General features: G+C 41.8%; 1 protein-coding gene across 1 annotated transcript in view; it reads right to left on the bottom strand.

The window, feature by feature from the left end:
- The window catches only part of ATP8B4 (ATPase phospholipid transporting 8B4 (putative)), a 397,315-nt gene that overhangs the window by 198,922 nt on the left and 172,870 nt on the right, over nt 1-25,523 (bottom strand). Inside the window, exon 7 of the mRNA XM_044279613.1 lies at nt 3,492-3,564. Within this exon, the coding sequence (XP_044135548.1) occupies nt 3,492-3,564 (73 nt within the window). The remainder of the gene's footprint in view (nt 1-3,491; nt 3,565-25,523) is intronic.

The raw sequence follows: 25,523 nt of genomic DNA, 5'->3' as shown, positions 1-25,523 counted from the left end.
TGCTTTTCTTGAATGAAATAAAGATACAAAGTGCACACAGGTATGTCTGGAATGTGTCTGCAATCTTCTTTGGTGCACTGCTCTTAGGGTACTTTCACACTTGCGTTGTTTGATTCCGGCTGGCAGTTCCGTGGCAAACTGTACGCAAACGCATGACATTTCTTCTGACTGATCGGGCATTTCTCAGACTGATCAGTCTGAAAAAAATGCCTGATCAGTCAGAAAAATGCATTGCAATACCTGATCACTCTTTCCGGTGTCATCAGGCAAAACGGTTCCGGTATTTATTTTACACATTTTTAAATGGGCAGACCGGAATACCGGATCCGTCATTGCGGCAATCTGAATGCCAGATCCGGAACTAATACATTTCTATGGAAAAAAATGCCGGATCCGGCATTCAGGCAAATGTTCAGTTTTTTGTCCAGAGATAAAACCGCAGCATGCAGTCAAAAAAACTGAAGACATCCTGATGAATCCTGAATGGATTACTCTCCATTCAGAATGTATTAGGATAAAACTGATCAGTTGTTTTCCGGTATAGAGCCCCTAGGACGGAACTCTAGGCTGGAAAAAACGCTAGTGTGAAAGTACCCTTCGTTATATTGGTGAAAATTAGGCGACAGACTCCCTTTAATAAATGTGGTGCTTCTTTAAACCTAACACTTTTGTCTAGTAATGCCCAGTTTGCCACACACTTTTAAAAGTGCAGGGAATAGTGCAAAAATGTGAAAAGTCACAAAACTTTTGCACAAGTGACCTCAAAAAGACGCAAAGCCCCTATCTTGCAAATTTTTTAAGCCAGAATTCTGGAGTGAAGGCATGATACATTTTCCCCGAAGAATCTCCAAAACAAGAGGTCTTGGGAAAAGTTTCCAGCATGCAGCACTTAGTACCTACTAAAAAGTGGCCTAAAGAAGGAAATATGGTTGACACGGTTGTGGGCACCGAAGGAGTGAAGGCTAGCACATATGGTCTGACACCACGGAAGTGATTCCATGGAACGTTGGTGAAAAAGATAATGTTGGCTATAGAAAGATATCAGAACATAGTGCATTGCAGCTTGCTGTGTTAGGCTACTTTTACATATGCAATTTCCTTACCGGCTTTGAGATCCGGCAGAGGATCTCAAAACCGGAGGAAAAAACTACAGTTTTATTTAATACAACCGGCTTCATCTGTTCCGGTTTGTTCAGTTTTGTTCCCATTGACAATGAATGGGGACAAAACTGATGTGTTTTCCACTGATTTTGAGATCCTCTGCTGGATCTCAAATCCGGAAAGGAAATTGCATATGTGAAAGTAGCATGAGAAAGTGAGTAGCTGCAAGCTATCACAATGCCATGCTGACCAATGTCTACCACCAAAAGTGCCTACAATGGGCATGTGAGCATCAGAACTGGACCATGGAGCACTGGAAGAAGGTGTCCTTGTCCGATAAATTACATTTTCTTTTACATAATGAGGATGTCAATGTGATGGCTGACTGATGTACACATCCATGAGAACTGTCTACCACCATTTGTTACAAAAACCCCACAAGACATATAAAATGAATATAAGTGAACGTATGAGAGTTCTGCACACAGCATCTCTTGGGTGCTCTTTACAACAGTTAGATTGAGGAACAATCTAAAGGGATTGATCATGTTTGCTGAATAACACTTCTGCCATCTTTAGGCGATGATGTAGTACTGCAGGCCGAGTTGTAAATAAACTCCTCTAATACAACCCATGATGGTGATTTTTGAATGGCAATATAAAATAAGGCTTTTTTAATATCCTGTTGGTATGATTCAGTATGCTGTGTTTTTTCTAGAATTTTAGGCATTAAAAACAAACTCTCCAACACACTGGATTCATTGTAGCTTTTTCTGCCTGTGCATAATGAAAGAAGATAAAATAGGTTTTCATAACTTCAGACAGATGATCATCATTTGGCACTTTATTTGAAATATCCAGAGTAATTCTTATTTGGATTCAGGGAACATATGGGCATTAAAATACATCTGGCACCAGCACCCGGACATCTGGAAGATATACTTAGGTAGTTGAAGCGGTGGGTGCAGGGTGCTAGGTGTGCCTTAGATAATTTACAGCAGCTGCCTCTAAACAGCGGTTTTAGGGGATGCACCTTATTTATGCCTACTAGATCGGTGTGGTGTGGGGAATAACTTCGTCCCTTCCCTTAGTGAACCCGATGACAATGTCTTTAAGACTAGAATTTTGTGATCTAATTCGTCTTCCTATACCTAATGCTATGTTCAGATTGCTGTTATTGATTTCCATTATTTTGCTCTGTCCTAGGAGCAGAACAAAAATTTAGGAAGTGCCAGATCCGGTCCATAACTGAATCCAATAGTGCCCAAAAGACTCGACTGACTATAGGACCCCTTTCACACGGGCGAGAATTTCGCGCGGTTGCAATGTGTGAGGTGAACGCATTGCACCCGTACTGAATCCAGACCCATTCACTACAATGGGGCTGTGCACATAAGCAGTGATTTTCATGCATCACTTGTGCGTCGGTTGAAAATCGCAGCAAGTTCTATATTGTGTGTTTTTCACGCAACGCAGGCCCCTTAGAAGTGAATGGGGCTGCATGAAAATGGCAAGCATCCGCAAGCAATTGCGGATGCAGTGCGATTTTCACGCATGGTTGGTATGAGACGATCGGGATGGGGACCCGATTATTATTATTTTCCCTTATAACATGGTTATAAAGGAAAATAGCAGCATTCTTAATACAGAATGCTAAGTAAATTAAGGATGGAGGGGTTAAAAAAAAAAAACAATTTGATATATAATTAAACTCACCTCATCCACTTGTTTGCGCAACCCGGCTGGTCTTCTTTCTTTTTCTTTGAAGACCTGGGAGGAAAAGGACCTTTGGTGGTATCACTGTGCTCATCACATGGTCCATCAAAATGGTGATGGACCATGTGATGAGAGCAGTGACGTCACCAAAGGTCCTTTTCCTCCCAGGTCCTCAAAGAAGAAGAAAGAAGAGGAGCCGGGCTGCGCAAACAAGTGGATGAGGCGAGTTTAATTCTTTTATTTTAATTTTTTTGACCCCTCTATCCGTAATTTACTTAGCACTCTGTATTAAGAATGCTATTATTTTCCCTTATAACCATGTTATAAAGGAAAATAATAAAATCTACACAACACCTAACCCAAATCCAAACTTCTGTAAAGAAGTCTGGTTTTGGGTCTGGGTACCAAACATGACGATTTTTCTCACGCCCGTGCAAAACGCATTAAAACACTTTGCACTTGCGCGGAAAAATCGTGCATTTTCCCGCAACGCACCCGCATTTTGTCCGGCCCTCACAGAGGCCTAAAGGTGTCAGGGAGGCCGGTGAATTACCAGACAGAACAGTGCACCATGCTATGCCATTTTGCACGCCCTTTTAGGCACCTAACAGATTAATCAAATCAACAGGAAGTCTTATACACAAACAATGATAAAAAATTAAAATATTACTTACAACCACAAACTGATTGTTCTCCAGTCTAATGATATCGCCCGCTTTTACATTCATCCACTTCTCATTTTGCAGTCTGTAGAAGACAGAGAGAAATAGAAAAGTATAATTGAGTTTGTCTCAAAGAATTCCTGCTGCCATTTTCAATTAGCCTGAAGCCTCAGTAAATCTGTAAAACCATGACATTCCGGCTGGCTCACTAATATGATGCCATGGAAATAAAATTGGTGAACAAAGTGCAAACCAAGATGAACTTCCTTCCTATAAAGCCATACAAACAATTTGTTTAGGAATATTTCCAAATGATTTCTACACAAGAAACAAATTTAGCTAAAACTTTTTTTTTTTGTTATTCAAAACAGCACAGAACTTCAGAAAGCGTTGTGCCTTATAGTTTGTCTGCTTACTGGTTTATTATTTCATGTTCATTCATCGTACCAGCTAAGATACTGCACGTCTGATTGCTGAAGCACAGCAAGTAAATGCACCTTAAGAATAAACACATATATTCTCATCAGAGTATCAAAACAATCCAAAAGTACAGAAGAAAGAATATTTTCCACTTACAACATTGGTTCAGAACTCCAAAAATAACAATCCATTCATTTTCAACATTTACTTGCAATCTCGGAGTTTGCAGGCATGTGAACTGAATAAGTGCATTTTCATTTAGCTTTAGGGCCCTCCTTCTCCGGGATGTATACCATGAAATTTGGGCTTATTGATTCTACAGTACTTAGTTTTAATGCTCCACCTGAAGCAGTGATCGCAAGGGCCCAGGAGGCGTTCTCCTCACGCGCAGCGCTCAGGGCCAGAGTTGTAACTCTGGGTTTAGCACAGGGGAGAGATGAACACATTTGAGTTGGACCCCAACCCAGTGGGCCTCACAGTCCGTGTTCACAACTGCAGAGGCACAGTAAGACCCCTCCAACAGATCTCTTCTTTGAAAGACTCACTTAATTTTTTGTGGCATTTCTAGATAAAGGAATGTGTCTAAGGAAGGCTCAGTCCACAAAAGTGCAAAAGAGGTTCCGATAGGAAACTTCATCTAAGATTCGGACATTTTTGAAAGGAAGAATAGCACCACAGGCAGCACTGTTTTTCCCATCAAAATGACAGACACCACAGTGGAACGCGACAGAACCCATTGGTTACAGAACGTTGGTCACAGATACGACAGGTGTTGCACTAAGCACTGCGTCATGGTTTACAAGTATGATTGAAACCATCAAAGCGGCTATGAAGATGAGATAAAAAACACTATATTATTCTGAATGCAAATATTTCTGCCAAGTATTAGGTGAGGAAATGATAACTGATTAAAAAGTGTAACCTATCATACTATAATTCTGCTAATATGTACATTTTTAACAGATACGGTTTCAGATGTTGCCACTCTGCATAGTGACTGTTGGGGTTCATACTAAATGTTGTTTCAGCACTTTTTTTTAAAGGGGTTCTCTGTCATTTACATATTGATGACCGATCCTCTGGATAGGTCATTAATATGAGATTGGTGGGGGTCCGACTCCTGGCATTCCTGACGATCAGCTGTTTAAGGAACTCTTGACACTCACTGGAGCTTCCGTGAGCACTCAGCCTCCTCACAGCTTACCAAGTTCAGCGCCCAACATTTGATACGACTGTGCTTGGGTATCGCAGCTTCACTTGAATGGGGATGAGCTGCACCTCAGTCATGTGACAGATGAACGTGACATCATAGGCCTTGGAAGAGGCCTAAGCGCTTAAGCAGAATCGCAGCCTCTTCGTACAGCTGATAGGTGTGGGTCCGAATCCTGGGACCCTTACCAATCTCATATTAATGACCTATCCTGAGGAAAGGACATCAATATGTAAATCAGATTTTGATGACATGCAAGAACAAAGCTCATCAATGTATATGTGCATTTATATGGCACTGGCTTTGCATGTTAGAAACAGTCCTAAATATTTATTCAACTGTTAAATATACCCAGCACAATCAACATATTGATTTACTAGATCATTTGGCCACAAAGTGGAATGCAGTGCTTTTCATATCAATCCAAGTACATCTTGTCCTGGAAAATTTTCAGCACAAGTGTTTTATTGTGAACTTTCAATCATGTGCTGCTGCATATCGTCTTCAGGTTAGAGTACTGGCAATTTTATAACCTTTTATAAAATGAGTCTGATCCCACTGCTCATATTGGGAGGCGGGAGACCTTTTGACAGTTTTTCTTGTATTGGAGTAATTTGTGTTAAATTTATCAAATGTTGCATATTGTTTGATAAACTTTGAGCATTTTTAAAGGTGCACTATAGTACAAAAATATCACTGGTCTATTTAAAATACTGAATAATGTGGCATACTGTTTATTTTTTTTTATTTTTTTTTTGTCCCGACGTGGCAACATGCATTATGTCAGGACACAGGTGCGCGCTCAATCACTGCAGGTGTCCCTGGTACGCGGGCCCCTGCTGTTTACAGCGATGCCAGCAGATTAACCCCTTCTATGCCGCGGTCCGCGCTGTCCGCGACATAGAAGTAGTTTGCAGCGGGTGAAGCAGCGCATCGGCGGGGACTCTATGCACGACAAGGCAGCCCGATGCCATGCAGAGGCTGAACCAATGCCCTGCACGGCATCAGGAGCTGCCTTCTACGGGTGCTGAGGAGATCCACCTTCAGGCTGGGTCGCCTAGGTAACCTGTTTATGTACTACTCACTGTAGTACATGAACAGGCAATGGATTACAATACAGATGTATTGTAATACATTGCAGAGGGGATCAGACCCCCACAGGTTGAAATCCCAGAGTAGGACAGAAATAGAAATAAAGTATAAAAAAAAAAAGCCCCTTTTCCCTGATTTTATAATAAAAAACTGAGAAAAAAGAAAAACCGCTGTAACGACCGGCTCTATAAATATATCACATGATCAACCCTGACCGATAGACACCATAAAAAATAAAGAATAAAAACTTTGCCCAAAAAAAAAAGCTATTTTTGTCATCTTACATCACTACAAAGTGCAACACCAAGCGATCAAAAAGGCGTATGCCCCCAAAAATAGTACCAAGCTAACAGTCACCTCATCCCGCAAAAAATGAGCCCCTACATAGGACAATCGCCCAAAAAATAAAAATAAACTATTGCTCTCAGACTATGGAGACACTAAAACATGATTTTTTTGTTTAAAAAAAAAAAAAAAAGCATCCATATTAGATATTGCCGCGTCCGTTAAAAACCTGCTGTATAAAAATACCACATGACCTAACCCCTCAGGTGAACACCAGAAAAAAAAAAAAAAAGAAAGTGTCAAAAAAGCCAGTTTTTGTCACCTTACACCACAAAAAGTGTAATGGCAAGAGGAAAAAAGTACTCCGTGTGCTGGCCGCATCCGTTTCTCCGTTCAGTGGCCCCGCAAAAAAATATAACATGTCCTAATCCTGTCCGCGCATTGCAGACAAAAATAGGCATTTATATTAAAGGCTGTCCGTGCGTTCCACGGACCGTAAAACACACCACGGTCATGTGCATGAGGCCTTAGAGTGAGGTTGTCCTGTACTATACGGTGTCTGATCTGACAACCACTTTATAGCACCCGGTGGGCAATTTCAATTATTAAGGAACTGACTCTTCCCTTTTCATCTCCCCCCCCCACCATTATTTGTTTACTCTTTTACAGTTTTTTATACAATGCCTTGAAAAAAGTATTCATACCCTTTGAGTTTTTCCACATTTGTTCATGAGACACACACAAATGTAAATGCATTTTATTGGGATTTTAAGTGATAGACCAACACAAAGTAGCACGTATGCGCGAAGTGAAAATAAAATGATACATGGATTTCAAATTAAAAAAAAAAAAAATCTGAAAAGTGTGGTGTGCATTTATATTCAGCCCCCTGTACTCTGATACCCTTAAATAAAATCCAATGTGACTAATTGACTTCAGAAGTCACCTAATTAGTAAATAGAGTCCACCTGTGTGCAATTTATTCTCAGTACTACTACAGCTGTACTGTAAAGGCCTCAGAGGTTTGTTATAAAACATTAGTGATCAAACAACATCATGAAAAACAAGGAACACACCAGACAGGTCAGGGATAAAGTTGTGGAGAAGTGTAAAGCAAGGCTTAATACCATAATGCAAAACGCTAAGTGTGGCGGAAAACTAACACTGCATATCACCCTGAACACACCATCGCCACCATGAAACATGGTGGTGCCAGCATCATGCTGTGGGAATGCTTTTCTTTAGCAGCGACAGAGAAGCTGGTCAGAGTTGATGGGAACATGGATGGAGCTAAACACAGGGCAATCCTGGAGAAAAACATGGTAGAGGCTGCAAAAGACTTGAGACTGGGGAGGAGATTCACCTTCAATCAGGACAATGGCCCGAAACATACAGCCAGAACTACAATGGAATGGTTTATATCAAAGCATATTCATGTGTTAGAATGGCCCAGTCAAAGTCCAAACCTAAATCCAATTGAGAATCTGTGGCAGGACTTGAAAATTGGTGTTTACAGTTGTTCTCCATCCAATCTGACTGAGCTTCAGCTATTTTTCAAAGAATTAGCAAAATTTCAGACTTTAGATGTGCAAAGCAGGTGGATACACATCCTATTAGACAGCGAAAGGTGGTCCTACAAATTATTGACTCAGGGACTAAATACAAATGCACGCCACACTTTTACCTATTCAAAATTTTGAAAACGATGTATTATTTTCTTTTCCCTTCACACATACTTGCTACATTATGTCAGTCTCTCTTATAAAATTCCCCAAAAAATACATTTAAGGTTGTGGGTGTAATGTGAAAGAATGTAGAAAAGTTCAAAGAATGTGAATACTTTTTCAAGTCATTGTATATACTGGTTTACAATAATCCACATTTTATATAATGTTTCTTAGCTAATATTCATCAAATTGATGGATTTGGTGATGCTCTCTCATTTTCTTTTACATCATTGACAAGAATGCAAATAGAGTATTTATATTTTCTCGCTCTATAATCAATAAAAATACATTTAAAAAAATAATAACGGACTCAGAATTTTCTGTATTGAATAAGACTACGCTAAAATGTCCAGAGTATAGTTCCTCCTGCTCTACTATAGCAAACTCAGTACATGGAAATTCTGCCAAATTCAGTAGACGGAAAAGTGAAGTTTTTGAAAAAGGGACCAGTCGTAAACATTAACAAGTTGCATGACATGTTATTACGTACTGTAAAAAAAAAAAAAAAAACATTACTTCAGTATGTAAAGACCTTTACAACAGAATCTTGACAAATTTACATGGAACACAGGGATCAATAAGAAAAGTATAACAATATATGGAAGTGAATACGAATGCACCTTTATGCAATGAAAAAAAAAAAAAGCCTGCGTGTGGTCTCTGGCACAGGAGACAATATAACAATGTGCTTCAGTTGTACACTAGGCAGCCCTCCATCTGTTTATGAATCGATGGCTTTCACTAGACAAAATAATGATATTTTGATAGCGTTTCGGAATAAAACTTTTCAATACCTTTTAAGGAGTCCAATTTCTATAGTTAAACAGCTCAGCCCAAACAACACAACTTAAGCAAGTCAGGTCATGTATTCTAAGCAATAGCTTTAACTGTTCGTACTGGATCTTTCTAGTCACCAGGGAAATGCTTTAGGTCCATAAGTAACAATATTGGCATTGTGTCAACAATTTACCCAAGCTTGCACACTAATAGATGGCTATTAATGTCCCATGATTGAGGCTTCAGCTCTTTTCAATGTTGATTTGTGATGATGGCAGTGGGTAAAGATCAGGTAGATGTCTGCAAAATAACGTGTCATCATCCATAGTGACAAAGGATGTTTTTGGAGCGATGATGGACTAAAGTTGTATATCTCATTATTTTAAAGGGACACTACCATCAATATTTTTATCATATATTAACAGCTTATATGTGAATATTCTTGATAGATTATATATAAATAAATAAATATATATATATACACACACACACACACACACACATACATACACACAGCACATCCTGAGATTGACTTCCTCTGATAGGACAGGAAAAAACACAAAGAGGTTTAAAAACCCCACCGCCAGTGTATTTTAACAGAACCAGGAAAAAGGGGTAGAACATTAATTAAAGTAAAATTATCAACAAAAGGGTGGGAATATATGTGCTGTCATGGAGACTTCCAGGAAACCGGATTACCGATGCGTGTAATACTCATTTCCCCAGTCGTCTCCATGACAGCACATCCTGAAAACTAACAAAAAATACTTTAGGGGGGACAACAGCACCTAGGACCTTGCTTCCACAGGCCATGTCCTCATTAGCAAATATATCAACCCTATAATGCTTGGTGAAGGTGTGAGCCCTCTTCCAAGTGGCCGCTCTGCAAATTTGTTCTAAAGACGCAGAGGCTCCCTCGGCCCAGGAAGTAGACACGGATCTTACTGAATGGGCTGTGAGGGACCGAGGAGCTTCTTTACCGAAGCTCTATAGGCCTCAGAAATGGAACACCTAATCCAGCAGGATATAGAGCTTTTTGCTGCTTTTTTTTACCATTATTGGGGCCGGAAAACTGAATAAATAAGTTTTTATCTATCCTTCAATCTCTGGTGACATCTAGATAATGAAGTACACTTCTTCTAACATCTAAATTATGAAATCTTGTTTCCTGCTCATTTTTGGGGTTGGCATAAAACGAGGGAATAACAATGTCTTGTGACCTGTGGAAAGTAGAAACCACCTTAGGGAGAAAATTGGGATCTAATTTGAATATGAGCTGGTCTTCAAATACTCTAAGGAAGGGCTCCTGGATAGATAAAGTCTGAAGCTCACAAATTCTTCTTGCAGAGGATATTGCCAATAAGAAAATGGTCTTAAGAGTAAGCCACTTAATAGTCAGGAAGTCTAGAGGCTCAAATGGAGAAAAAACTGACAAACCTGTAAGAACAGTATTCAGGTTCCATGGAGCAACCATATTTTTAATTCTGGGTTTCAATCTATCAGGCGCTTTTAAAAACCTAGACAAGCAGGAGACCTCATAAAGACTAGTGTTATATAGAGCACCTAATACGGAAACCTGTATCTTAAAGGGTATTCGGGGAGAGACCCATATCCAAACCGTCCTGGAGAAATTCCAGGATGAGAGGGATATTAGGGGTAGATTGGTTAAACCTAACACCACACCAGGATGCAAATTTTTTCCAAACCTTAAAAGGTATGTCATAGAGGTATTGGATTTTCTACTGAGCAACCCTCTGCGATAGACCTAGACCTAAGAGGATGGATTGCTCAGTAACCAGGCTGACAGCTTAAGAAGACTTGGGTTCGGATGAGAGATTGGACCCTGCATTAGAAGATCTTTCCTCAGGGAGAACAGGATTGGATATTCCTGACTGAGGGATTTTAAGAGACCGAACCAGCCCCTTCTGGGCCAAAGGGGGACGAACAGGATTAGTACACATCTTTCGGATTGGAAGTTCTACAGAACCTTTGGGATCATCGGGATTGGGGGAAAGGCATAAACCAGTCCCAACGCCCAGTCCTGAGTGAAGGAGTCTACTGCCACACAGGGATCCCTTGGATTGAGCTAGAAGTAATGCGGTACTTTGTGGTTTCTTCTTGAGGCAAACAGATCTAGATTCAGAATGTCCCATTGATTTTGGATCCTCTGAAAGGCCGACTGGGATAGGTACCACTCGCCTGAATCCAGTCTCTGACGATTGAGAAAGTCCGCCTGAAGATTGAGAGAACCCTTCAGGTGTACCGCAGCCAGAGATTGTAGGTTCTTCTCTGCCCATAGAGAGAAGAACCTAAAAGGTGACCATGCCTTGTACCTTCCTGATGCTGGATGAAGGCTACAGCTGTGGAATTGTCCGAATGGACTAGTACATGACGGTTCTTGGATTGGGTCTTCCCATATAGCCTGAAGTTCTTTGTAGTTAGACGACATCCTCCTCTAAGTTTCGGACCAAGTCCCCTGAAAGGAACCTGTGGCAGTAAGGGCACCCCAGACCCAGGAACTGGCGTCCGTTGTGAACGATAGCACATCCTCCTAGCTCGTAGAGACTCCCGATTCCTGTATCTGAGCCACCACTGTAAGAAGGTCTTTACCTCTTTGGTTACGGACATCCTCTGGTCTAGGGTTAACTGAGATCTATTCCATTTCCTGAGGATGAGGTCCTGTAGAGGCCACATGTGGAATTGGGCCCAGGCAACAGCTGGAATGCAATAAGATAGGCGACCCAAAATCTTCATGGCTTGTCTGATCAAACAAACAGGCTTTCTTAAGAATTGTTGGATCCCTAACTTTAGATGCTGGACCTTCGAAGATGGAAGAAAGGATTTTTGAAGGACAGAATCCAGGAGGATGCCTAAAAATATTCTTTGATGGTTTGGGATAAGATTGAATTTCTCCCAGTTGACTATCCAGTCCAAATTCCGAAGGTGAGAGAGGACCACCTGAAGATGAGCTTGTAGGAGATCCAACGTTTCTGCTTTAACTAACAGATATGGAATAATTAATATTCCCTTTTGGCTTAGGGAGGCCACTACTTCTGCCATAATCTTGGAGAAGATGCGAGGAGCAGAAGATATTCCAAAAGGGAGACAGTTAAATTGAAAATGATGAATCCTCTTTCAGCTTCACTGCAAACCTCAGATATTTTCTGGATAGGGGATGGGTTGGAACATGAAAATAGGCGTCCTTGAGGCCTATTGGGGCCGTCATAGCCTTCTTTTTGACGAGTTTCAGGGTGGTTTTGACAGCTTACATTTTGAACTTGCAGTAGGTTATGTGTCTGTTTAGTGGCTTCAGATTTGTAATGTTCCGGAATTTGGCGTTCGATTTCCGAACCAGGAACAATGGGGAATAGTGACCCCTTTCTCTTTCCCAGTTGGGAACACGCTCTATTGCCCCTAGGCATAATAATTCCCTTATGCCTTCGGACAAATAGGACATCTGAAGCCAGGGGAGTTGGGTTATCATGAATTTTTGTGGGGGAAGAGAATCCAACTCTATAGCATAACCGTTTTTACGCTACTGATTATATATGGGTCTGTGATGACTTGCTCCCAGGAATTTATGAATTCCCCCAACACAAATGGCATCATTGCTTGGGGTTAAAAAGAAAATTCCTTCCTTTACCGCCCTTGGCATAGCTCCACCTTCCCGATTTTCCCTTATCTGATCTAGCATCCTGTTGTTGCTCATGAAAAAACGGCCTTCTATTTTTGGATCTGACCGGGAAAACCTTTCTTGTAGTCTGTAGCATTTTCTAAGATCTTATCCAGATCAGGGCCGAACACATACTGCCCATGGAACGGTAATGATATTAATTTGTTTTTGGAGGTCATATCAACCAGACCAGGCCTTCAACCAAAGGACTCTTCTGATGGTGTTAGAGCAGTGATGGCGAACCTATGGCACGGGTGCCAGAGGCGGCACTCAGCGCCCTCTCTGTGGGCACCCATGCCCTGGAAAAAGTCTATGGTTAGACTCTTCCTGCCATTCATCAGCGCAGGGCGCACTTTGAACGGCACGGGCAGCGCATTGAATGTAGGCAAGCTATTATAGCTAAATGATAAAGTACATAGGAGATATACTATATTGGACTGTAGTATTCAGGGTAAATTGCTGTGTTGGCACTTTGTGATAAATAAGTGGGTTTTGATTACAGTTTGGGCACTCGGTCTCTAAAAGGTTCACCATCACTGTGTTAGAGAGTACTGCTGTACGTGCAGAAAGTCTTACAGACTCTGTGGAAGCATCTGCCAGGAAGTTAGTGGCCTTTATAAGCAGGGGAAGGCTGTCCAAGATCAGCTCTCTTGAGGTCTTGTTAATTAAGTGAAGCTCTAATTGCTACAGCCACACCAATAAGGTACGAGCTACACATGTCGCCGCCACTCCGCCTTTTAAAAGAGCAGCCATAGCTTCCCACGTTTTTTTAAGGAGGCTTTCTGCCTTTCTGTCCATAGGGTCCATTAGCTGCGCAGCGTCCTCAAAGAGAAGGACCGTGCGCTTTGCGACCTTGGGCACTGGAGCACTGACTCTGGGAATGGACTCCCAGTCTGTGCAATCTGCCTCAAAGGGGTACCGCCTTTTTATGCCAAAGGGATCTCAGCTAACAGGTTCGGGACCAATGAGGGCGGTCCCGGGCTGGCAATCGCTCTGGCTACTCTGTACAGAATAGGCAATCAGAGGATTCTAATGCCGGCTGAAACGGACTGTGGGGATCAGAACCGTCTAACCCAAGAATATTTATATATCTCTATATTGACAGTCCGTCTTGCAAGCTCACCTTGCCAGGGGTGAAGGGTAGGGGGGAATCGTCAGTCTTTTACGTACAAGGAGGAGTACCCAGAAAACAGAAGCACATTTAAACTGACCTCCGGACAGTTTTATTTCCACAGGTTGCATAAAACAAAAATCATAAAACACAACACCTAGCCTTGACCAGGCTCTAACTAAACAGTAGGCCCTCTCTAGGACGTGGCTGAGCTAGCCTCCGTCCACCCAAAATAGACACACAGTCTGAACAGCAACCTGTGATACTTGCAGTTTTCCTTGCTCTGGACCTTCATGGTCTCTCAGAGAGATATGGCTTCTCTCACTCCCAGGAAGTTCTGAGCAAGAGTGCTGCCAGGCTAGTTATCTAGCAACTCGCCAGGTGGAGTTCATTAGGACCCAGGCTTAGGTTTTTAACCCTTTCCTAAATAGCTTTCTTCAGCATATGTTAGGAACCTGGGAGACACATATACACCCTGAAATACTTCACCCTGTGAGACACCAATATATATTATATAAAGAGATATATATATATATATATATATATATATATATATATATACACACACACACACACACACACTCACTTAAAGAATTATTAGGAACACCATACTAATACGGTGTTGGACGCCCTTTTGCCTTCAGAACTGCCTTAATTCTACGTGGCATTGATTCAACAAGGTGCTGATAGCATTCTTTAGATGAGACCAGAAAACATCCCCCACACCATTACACAACCACCACCAGCCTGCACAGTGGTAACAAGGAATGATGGATACATGTTCTCATTCTGTTTACGCCAAATTCGGACTCTACCATTTGAATGTCTCGACAGAAATCGAGAATCATCAGACCAGGCAACATCTTTCCAGTCTTCAACAGTCCAATTTTGGTGAGCTCGTGCAAAGTGTAGCCTCTTTTTCCCATTTGTAGTGGAGATGAGTGGTACCCGGTGGGGTCTTCTGCTGTTGTAGCCCATCCGCCTCAAGGTTGTGCGTGTTGTGGCTTCACAAATGCTTTGCTGCATACCTCGGTTGTAACGAGTGGTTATTTCAGTCAACGTTGCTCTTCTATCAGCTTGAATCAGTCGGCCCATTCTCCTCTGACCTCTAGCATCAACAAGGCATTTTCACCCACAGGACTGCCACATACTGGATGTTTTTCCCTTTTCACAGCATTCTTTGTAAACCCTAGAAATGGTTGTGCGTGAAAATCCCAGTAACTGAGCAGATTGTGAAATACTCAGACCGGCCCGTCTGGCACCAACAACCATGCCACGCTCAAAATTGCTTAAATGACCTTTCTTTCCCATTCTGACATTCAGTTTGGAGTTCAGGAGATTGTCTTGACCAGGACCACAACCCTACATGCATTGAAGCAACTGCCATGTGATTGGTTGACTAGATAATCGCATTAATGAGAAATAGAACCGGTGTTCCTAATAATCCTTTAGGTGAGTGTATATACAGGTCCTTCTAAAAAAATTAGCATATTGTGATAAAGTTCATTATTTTCTGTAATGTACTGATAAACATTAGAATTTCATATATTTTAGATTCATTACACACCAACTGAAGTAGTTCAAGCCTTTTATTGTTTTAATATTGATGATTTTGGCATACAGCTCATGAAAACCCAAATTTCCTACCTCAAAAAATTAGCATATTTTATCCGACCAATAAAAGAAAAGTGTTTTTAATACAAAAAAAGTCAACCTTCAAATAATTATGTTCAGTTATGCACTCAATACTTGGCCGGGAATCCTTTTGCAGAAATGACTGCTTCAATGCGGCGTGGCATGGAGGCAATCAGCCTGTGGCACTGCTGAGGTGTTATGGAGGCCCAGGATGCTTCGATAGCGGCCTTAAGCTCATCCAGAGTGTTGGGTCTTGCGTCTCTCAACTTTCTCTTCCCAATATCCCACAGATTCTCTATGGGGTTCAGGTCAGGAGAGTTGGCAGGCCAATTGAGCACAGTAATACCATGGTCAGTAAACCATTTACCAGTGGTTTTGGCACTGTGAGCAGGTGCCAGGTCGTGCTGAAAAATTAAATCTTCATCTCCATAAAGCTTTTCGGCAGATGGAAGCATGAAGTGCTCCAAAATCTCCTGATAGCTAGCTGCATTGACCCTGCCCTTGATAAAACACAGTGGACCAACACCAGCAGCTGACATGGCCCCCCAGACCATCACTGACTGTGGGTTCTTGACACTGGACTTCAGGCATTTTGGCATTTCCCTCTCCCCAGTCTTCCTCCAGACTCTGGCACCTTGATTTCCGAATGACATGCAACAGTCCAGTGCTGCTTCTCTGTAGCCCAGGTCAGGCGCTTCTGCCGCTGTTTCTGGTTCAAAAGTGGCTTGACCTGGGGAATGCGGCACCTGTAGCCCATTTCCTGCACATGCCTGTACACGGTGGCTCTGGATGTTTCTACTCCAGACTCAGTCCACTGCTTCCGCAGGTCCCCCAAGGTCTGGAATCTGTCCTTCTCCACAATCTTCCTCAGGGTCCGGTCACCTCTTCTCGTTGTGCAGCGTTTTCTGCCACACTTTTTCCTTCCCACAGACTTCCCACTGATGTGCCTTGATACAGCACTCTGGGAACAGCCTATTCGTTCAGAAATTTCTTTCTGTGTCTTACCCTCTTGCTTGAGGGTGTCAATGATGGCCTTCTGGACAGCAGTCAGGTCGGCAGTCTTACCCATGATTGCGGTTTTGAGTAATGAACCAGACTGGGAGTTTTTAAAAGCCTCAGGAATCTTTTGCAGGTGTTTAGAATTAATTAGTTGATTCGGATGATTAGGTTAATAGCTCGTTTAGAGAACCTTTTCATGATATGCTAATTTTTTTAGATAGGAATTTTGGGGTTTCATGAGCTGTATGCCAAAATCATCAATATTAAAACAATAAAAGGCTTGAACTACTTCAGTTGGTGTGTAATGAATCTAAAATGTATGAAAGTCTAATGTTTATCAGTACATTACAGAAAATAATGAACTTTATCACAATATGCTAATTTTTTTAGAAGGACCTGTATTACAAAAAAGGATGGGGCAGCACTCCAAGAAGTAAAAAATATAAAAATACTTTATTTACCCAAGCAGGACATGTGATGTTTCGGCTCTATACAGGAGCCTTTCTCAAGCAGTGTATACAGACAAAGTGCCACTTATACAGGTCCTTCTCAAAAAATTAGCATATTGTGATAAAGTTCATTATTTTCTGTAATGTACTGATAAACATTAGACTTTCATATATTTTAGATTCATTACACACCAACTGAAGTAGTTCAAGCCTTTTATTGTTTTAATATTGATGATTTTGGCATACAGCTCATGAAAACCCCAAATTCCTATCTCTAAAAATTAGCATATCATGAAAAGGTTCTCTAAACGAGCTATTAACCTAATCATCTGAATCAACTAATTAACTCTAAACACCTGCAAAAGATTCCTGAGGCTTTTAAAAACTCCCAGCCTGGTTCATTACTCAAAACCGCAATCATGGGTAAGACTGCCGACCTGACTGCTGTCCAGAAGGCCATCATTGACACCCTCAAGCAAGAGGGTAAGACACAGAAAGAAATTTCTGAACGAATAGGCTGTTCCCAGAGTGCTGTATCAAGGCACCTCAGTGGGAAGTCTGTGGGAAGGAAAAAGTGTGGCAGAAAAGGCTGCACAACGAGAAGAGGTGACCGGACCCTGAGGAAGATTGTGGAGAAGGACCGATTCCAGACCTTGGGGGACCTGCGGAAGCAGTGGGCTGAGTCTGGAGTAGAAACATCCAGAGCCACCGTGTACAGGCGTGTGCAGGAAATGGGCTACAGGTGCCGCATTCCCCAGGTCAAGCCACTTTTGAACCAGAAACAGCGGCAGAAGCGCCTGACCTGGGCTACAGAGAAGCAGCACTGGACTGTTGCATGTCATTCGGAAATCAAGGTGCCAGAATCTGGAGGAAGACTGGGGAGAGGGAAATGCCAAAATGCCTGAAGTCCAGTGTCAAGTACCCACAGTCAGTGATGGTCTGGGGTGCCATGTCAGCTGCTGGTGTTGGTCCACTGTGTTTTATCAAGGGCAGGGTCAATGCAGCTAGCTATCAGGAGATTTTGGAGCACTTCATGCTTCCATCTGTTGAAAAGCTTTATGGAGATGAAGATGTCATTTTTCAGCACGACCTGGCACCTGCTCACAGTGCCAAAACCACTGGTAAATGGTTTACTGACCATGGTATTACTGTGCTCAATTGGCCTGCCAACTCTCCTGACCTGAACCCCATAGAGAATCTGTGGGATATTGGGAAGAGAAAGTTGAGAGACGCAAGACCCAACACTCTGGATGAGCTTAAGGCCGCTATCGAAGCATCCTGGGCCTCCATAACACCTCAGCAGTGCCACAGGCTGATTGCCTCCATGCCACGCCGCATTGAAGCAGTCATTTCTGCAAAAGGATTCCCGACCAAGTATTGAGTGCAGAACTGAACATCATTATTTGAAGGTTGACTTTTTTTGTATTAAAAACACTTTTCTTTTATTGGTCGGATGAAATATGCTAATTTTTTGAGATAGGAAATTTGGGTTTTCATGAGCTGTATGCCAAAATTATCAATATTAAAACAATAAAAGGCTTGAACTACTTCAGTTGGTGTGTAATGAATCTAAAATATATGAAAGTATAATGTTTATCAGTACGTTACAGAAAATAATGAACTTTATCACAATATGCTAATTTTTTGAGAAGGACCTGTATATAGCAATGTGCTGATTCATAGCAATTTATACAACATGTGCGTTCAATTCATAACAATTAACAAAGAATCATATATAAATACAGTGCAAATACATAATACTAAAATAAAAGTGAAACTTAATATCTCATGATCATGTTATATATATCAAACAAAAAAGTGTCATCACAATTCCAACCTATATAAGAAAAATCATACATGTATGCATAATTGATGTTATTATAATCATCAGTGCCATATGTGATTAATAATGTAAAGTGCTTATGGAGGGTGAAAAATGGAAGGGGTTGGCTCACACCTAGTGGCTATGCACGGTGCTACTAGCTCACAAAAGGGGTGCCCTACCCCAAAGTGAAGTATTAAAAAAAAAAGCTGAAAAAGGGTCAGCGGGCACTCATACCATCTGGACCATAAGGGATATATTAATTATATATTTATTGGGAGAATTGGATATGCAATAAAAATCACCACATAAAAAGCATAAATCAAACAGATAATAATAAAACACTAATAAAATGTAGATGGTACCAAAATTAAAATACAAAGAATATGCACTGATCTGGAAATGGTGGGGCGTACTTTTATCCCACCAGGGATGTTTGGTGTTGTTGAGAATGTCACTTTTGTAACTTGCTTATTGTAAATCACCCTTGTTCGTAAATTACACTCAGTTCACAGATATTTCAAACCGCCAACGTGTGGAGGTCTCAAATCCCCAGCAAAGAAATATATCGCTCTTTATTTGTATTGCAGGTTACTTGAGCCGGTGACTGCCCATAAATGGTCAATGGTGAGGAATATATGCAGTCCTAGCAAAGTCCACTGTAATAATTGCCTTTCAGTTATTAGAGTGACTCACACGGTCAGTTCTCTGAATCACGTCACCGTGGTCCTATGTCCATAGGTAATAGTGATATGTAATCACTCGATATTATGCTGGTAGGTAAAACTGATGTAGGAACCCGAAAGTGGTTTACTGTACCTGTCTCCTGTTGCAATATTCCGCTGAGACATCCACGTTTGTGTTGCACGAGTGGCGAGCGGTACGCAGCGATCCTCGGCGTCCTCCGTCACACGCCTCAGATCAGCAACAGCAAAGTCTCGCGAGATGACGCAATTAGGAGCAGTACCTTGTCCGCGGCATAGGTTATGCTGGTACCTTAGGTTAAATCGACTTGGATTATTTTTCGCATGGCCATGCAATCTTTAGTGGAGGTCCTGTGGCGCTTATTCCTTTTTACCAGACGCGTTTCGGGGCATCTACACCCCTTCCTCAGTGGTCAGTGGTCCACTGAGGAAGGGGTGTAGATGCCCAGAAACGCATCTGGTAAAAAGGAATAAGCGCCACAGGACCTCCACTAAAGATTGCATGGCCATGCGAAAATAATCCAAGTCGATTTAACCTAAGGTACCAGCATAACCTATGCCGCGGACAAGGTACTGCTCCTAATTGCGTCATCTCGCGAGACTTTGCCGTTGCTGACCTGAGGCGTGTGACGGAGGACGCCGAGGATCGCTGCGTACCGCTCGCCACTCGTGCAACACAAACGTGGATGTCTCAGCAGAATATTGCAACAGGAGACAGGTAGGAACCCGAAAGTGGTTTACTGTACATCAGTTTTACCTACCAGCACAATATCGAGTGATTACATATCACTATTACCTATGGACATAGGACCACGGTGACGTGATTCAGAGAACTGACCGTGTGAGTCACCCTAATAACTGAAAGGCAATTATTACAGTGGACTTTGCTAGGACTGCATATATTCCTCACCATTGACCATTTATGGGCAGTCACCGGCTCAAGTAACCTGCAATGCAAATAAAGAGCGATATATTCCTTTGCTGGTGATTTGAGACCTCCACACGTTGGCGGTTTGAAATATCTGTGAACTGAGTGTAATTCACGAACAAGGGTGATTTACAATAAGCAAGTTACAAAAGTGACATTCTCAACAAAACCAAAACATCCCTGGTGGGATAAAAGTACGCCCCACCATTTCCAGATCTGTGCATATTCTTTGTATTTTAATTTTGGTACCATCTACATTTTATTAGTGTTTTATTATTATCTGTTTGATTTATGCTTTTTATGTGGTGATTTTTATTGCATATCCAATTCTCCCAATAAATATATAATTAATATATCCATTATGGTCCAGATGGTATGAGTGCCCGCTCACCCTTTTTCTGCTTTTTGCTTATGGAGGGTATTGCAGACGGAGGGTGAAGGAGGAGTAAGGAGGCGAATGGCTGCCATCCATGGTATCGCGTGCAGTCCGGCGTGCCTAGGGCGCAACTGCGCATGTCTGAATGATGTATGTTTCATGCTTCCGGATTCCACCGCACTCATCACTATGCAGCTGCGCACTGCGACTCTGATGTCGAGTCAACCATTTTGGGTGCGGGAGTAACACATTGATTAACGGGCGCATGCGCATTAGTGCCGGTCCCATCTGATGCACACAGGATCAAGGTAGTGTTTATACATATTCGTGCCATACAGAGCAACAAGTGGCTACGTGAGATCGGATGAAGGCTACCACAACATAATAGAGGTGGAGCCTCCGTCCGTGACTACCGATCAGATGCGGCCCCACAATTCATATTTCCTTTTTAGCTCCTTGGCCGTTGGGGTAACAAGGAAAGTGGCATCTCCCTCTATTCCACATAAGATTCTGTCGACTGCGTCCTGTGTATGTGTGAAGCCTCTGGGTATGACTTGTTCATTGATAGACATAAAAAAAAACTTTATAACCAGTGTCTAAGCACTTTGTTGAGTTTAAACACACAGAGAGACATATGAAGTGCTGTATTATTGACTTTGTACCAATGCCCAGGATAGGTGGCAATAGAACCAGTCTGTTAAAAAAAAAAGGGAACTAAAGTGGATCTATACACTGAATTCCCTTAAACCGCATGGTCTGAACATAGACTATAAAATTGGGGTGACATAGGTCTGTGGCTCGCTCTCTTCCAATATATTGAGATGTTGTACTGTCCCTGTGTATGTTTTGTGATTGTTTGTATTGGACTATTAGACAAAGTATATGTTCTTTATGAATATTCAAGTTTTTAATATTTCTTATTTTTTTCTTTATCACAGATGGTATGCCACGGAGTATGGAGAGAGGAAGTTCGAGGCCGCATTGGTGAATGGCGTGCAGTCATGAGTCATAATTTGCAGAGGATGTTTGGTTTTTATCATTTATTATTTTTCTGGTCATAGTCTGGTATTCACATGGCAGGTGGTCTTGAGGAGAACCCTCTGAAATGGTGGTGATGAGTGGGCCAGGATCATGGATGCAGTGCGACCCTGCACTAACGTGTGGGGCCGCAACTGATCGGTGGTCACGGACGGAGGCTCCACCTCTATTATGTTGTGGTAGCCTTCATCCGATCTGACATAGCCACTTATTGCGCTGTATGGCAAGAATATGTATAAACACTACCTTGATCCTGTGTGCATCAGATGGGACCGGCACTAATGCGCATGCGCCCGTTAGTTAATGTGTTACTCCCGCACCCAAAATGGTTGACTCGACATCAGAGTCGCAGTGCGCAGCTGCATAGTGATGAGTGCGGTGGAATCCGGAAGCATGAAACATACATCATTCAGACATGCGCAGTTGCGCCCTAGGCACGCCAGACTGCACGCGATACCATGGACGGCAGCCATACTCCTCCTTCACCCTCCGTCTTCAATACCCTCCAGTAAGCACTTGGCACTTTGCATTATTAATCACATATCGCACTGATAATGATAATATCAATTATGCATACATGTATGATTTTTCTTATATAGGTTGGAATTGTGATTACACTTTTTTGTTTGATATATATATATATATATATATATATATATATACACACACACACATATATATATATATATATATATATATATATATAGAACATGAACATGAGATATTAATAGTTTCACTTTTATTTTAGTATTTTTATATGATTCTTTGTTAATTGTTATGAATTGAACACACATTTTCCCAATATCTGACATGAAATCAGTATAAACCTTTCCTGTTTTTGGTCAATTAGGATTACCATAATTAATATTGTTTGCCAAATGCCAGAATAATAAGAGAAATAATGTTTTAAGTGATTTGTATTACTTTCTGCAATGTCAAAAGTTTACATACACTAAGATTACTATGCCTTTAAACTAGAGGTGCGACAGTGAATCCATCGAATCCCTCGAATTTTGTTGGATTCAAGGGATTCGTGGACCCGAACAGTGCCATCCACAGATCCCGCATAAACAGTGCCATCCACAGATCCCGCATAAACAGTGCCATCCACAGATCCCGCATAAACAGTGCCATCCACAGATCCCCCATAAACAGTGCCATCCACAGATCCCCCATAAACAGTGCCATCCACAGATCCCCCATAAACAGTGCCATCCACAGATCCCCCATAAACAGTGCCATCCACAGATTCCCCCTCATTACAGTGCCATCTGCAGATCCCCCCTCATTACAGTGCCATCTGCAGATCCCCCCTCATTACAGTGCCATCCAGAGATCCCCCATAACAGTGCCATCTGCAGATCCACCCTATAGCAGTGTCATCCACAGATTCTCTGGGGGGGCCGCCCCCCCCCCCCCCCCCATTAGTGTTTGGATCACTTTGTTTCTTACACCGTTCACACAATTTTTATGTACAGGATTCATATGATTTGAGATTCGAAAGATTTGAGAACCGTTTCGGATTTGAAAAAAAATTGGATTCGTCACACCTCTACTTTAAACAATTCTGGGCTGCCCATATGATGATGTCATGTGTTTGGAAGCTTCTGTTAGGTTAGTTGGCAACATCAGAGTTATTTAGAGACACACCTGTGGCTGTATTTAAAGGGAACCTGTTATCTGGATTCTGGGTATAGAGCTGAGGACATGGGTCGTTAGCACATCCGCAATATCCATTCCCCATAGCTCTCTCTGCTTTTATGGTCTAAAAAAAAAACTAATTTTATATATATGTAAATGAGGCAAATAAGAAGCCCAAGGATACCAGCCACGCCCACTGTGAAGGAGCCCCGCCCCACCCCGCATCCTCCAAATCTACTCCTTGCTCCCCGATGTCACAAAGCTAGAACACCGTAATCTCGCAATGTGGACACATTCATTTCTACGCACTTCCGGGTCCGCATTTCTGTTCACGAAAAAAAAGAACACGTCCTATTCTTGTCCGTAATTGCTGACAAGAATAGGCATATTCTATTAATGCCGACGATGTGCGGTCTTCAAAATGCAGAACGTACATTGCCGTGTGCGTGTTTTGCGGATTCGCAAAACACGTTACGGACGTGTGAATTGACCCTTAGGATAACAAAGTCAATGTTTTGGAGTGGCCATAACAAAGCCCTGATTTAAATCCTATTTAAAATTTATGGGCAAAGCTGAAAGGGCAGGTGCGAGCAAGGCGACCAACAAACATGGCTCAGTTACACCAGTTTTGTCAGGAGGAATCGGCCCAAATTCCAACCAACTATTGTGAGAAGCTTGTGGAAGGATATCCAAAATGTTTGACCCAAGTCATACAGTTTAAGGGCAATGGTACCAAATAATAATGAAATGTATGTAAACTTTTGACTCTGCAGACAGTAATAAAAACGCCTTAAAAACATTCTCTCTAATTTTTCTGCCATTTGGCAAATAATAATTTTGGTAATAATATTTGTTATGGTAATTTTTATTTTTTTACAAAAAACGGGTGGGTGGTTCTATGAATATAACTTTTTAAAGTCATCCCATGTACTCTATTTTCTCTCCTGGGTACATTGCTCAATGGAGCAGACAGTTGCCTGCTCGACAGTGGAGATGACCGTCGCATTTACATACAGCGATCCCTTCGACAGCATGGGGAGGAGCGATGGCTATTGCCATCTTTCATACCTATACAGAATCTTTGTTTCTGGGCAACAGAGTGCTGTTTAGACATCACAATCTTCTAACTACGAACAATTCTATTACCCAATACACAAGTGTTTTGCTTGCTCGTAAGATAATTGGAGGCACCTATAAACTGGAAAATTCTCTCTAATGAGCGCTCCTTAGCAATAATCTGCCTGAGTATTGGGCAGTGTAAAGGTGCCTTTACTTTGGATGTTTAGCCAGCCTAACAGCCTTGCTTGCCTTTCTCACAAAAATCATTCACTGCCACCAGAGAGGGAAGGGGGCGAGTGAAACATTTACAGCATCACACATTACACTGAAAAAAGCAGTGCTCTTCTGTGGGCATCTTTAGCTAAGCCTCTCAAGATAACAATAGTGCTGTCATGATGTTATCCTAATTCTACCAATCTACTATTTCACTAACACATCTTTTCTTCACAGTAGAAGTAAAATAACAATGGGATTCTTATATACAGTGGCGGAAATAATTATTTGACCCCTCACTGATTTTGTAAGTTTGTCCAATGACAAAGAAATGAAAAGTCTCAGAACAGTATCATTTCAATGGTAGGTTTATTGTAACAGTGGCAGATAGCACATCAAAAGGAAAATCGAAAAAATAACTTTAAATAAAAGATAGCAACTGATTTGCATTTCATTGAGTGAAATAAGTATTTGAACCCCTACCAACCATTAAGAGTTCTGGCTCCCACAGAGTGGTTAGACACTTCTACTCAATTAGTCACCCTCATTAAGGACACCTGTCTTAACTAGTCACCTGTATAAAAGACACCTGTCCACAGAATCAATCAATCAAGCAGACTCCAAACTCTCCAACATGGGAAAGACCAAAGAGCTGTCCAAGGATGTCAGAGACAAAATTGTAGACCTGCACAAGGCTGGAATGGGCTACAAAACCATTAGCAAGAAGCTGGGAGAGAAGGTGACAACTGTTGGTGCGATTGTTCGAAAATGGAAGGAGCACAAAATGACCATCAATCGACCTCGCTCTGGGGCTCCACGCAAGATCTCACCTCGTGGGGTGTCAATGGTTCTGAGAAAGGTGAAAAAGCATCCTAGAACTACACG

Source organism: Bufo gargarizans, chromosome 2 (genome assembly GCF_014858855.1).
Source record: "Bufo gargarizans isolate SCDJY-AF-19 chromosome 2, ASM1485885v1, whole genome shotgun sequence".
In the NCBI taxonomy this organism is placed as follows: domain Eukaryota; kingdom Metazoa; phylum Chordata; class Amphibia; order Anura; family Bufonidae; genus Bufo; species Bufo gargarizans.
This window is presented reverse-complemented; position numbering and strand designations above follow the sequence as displayed.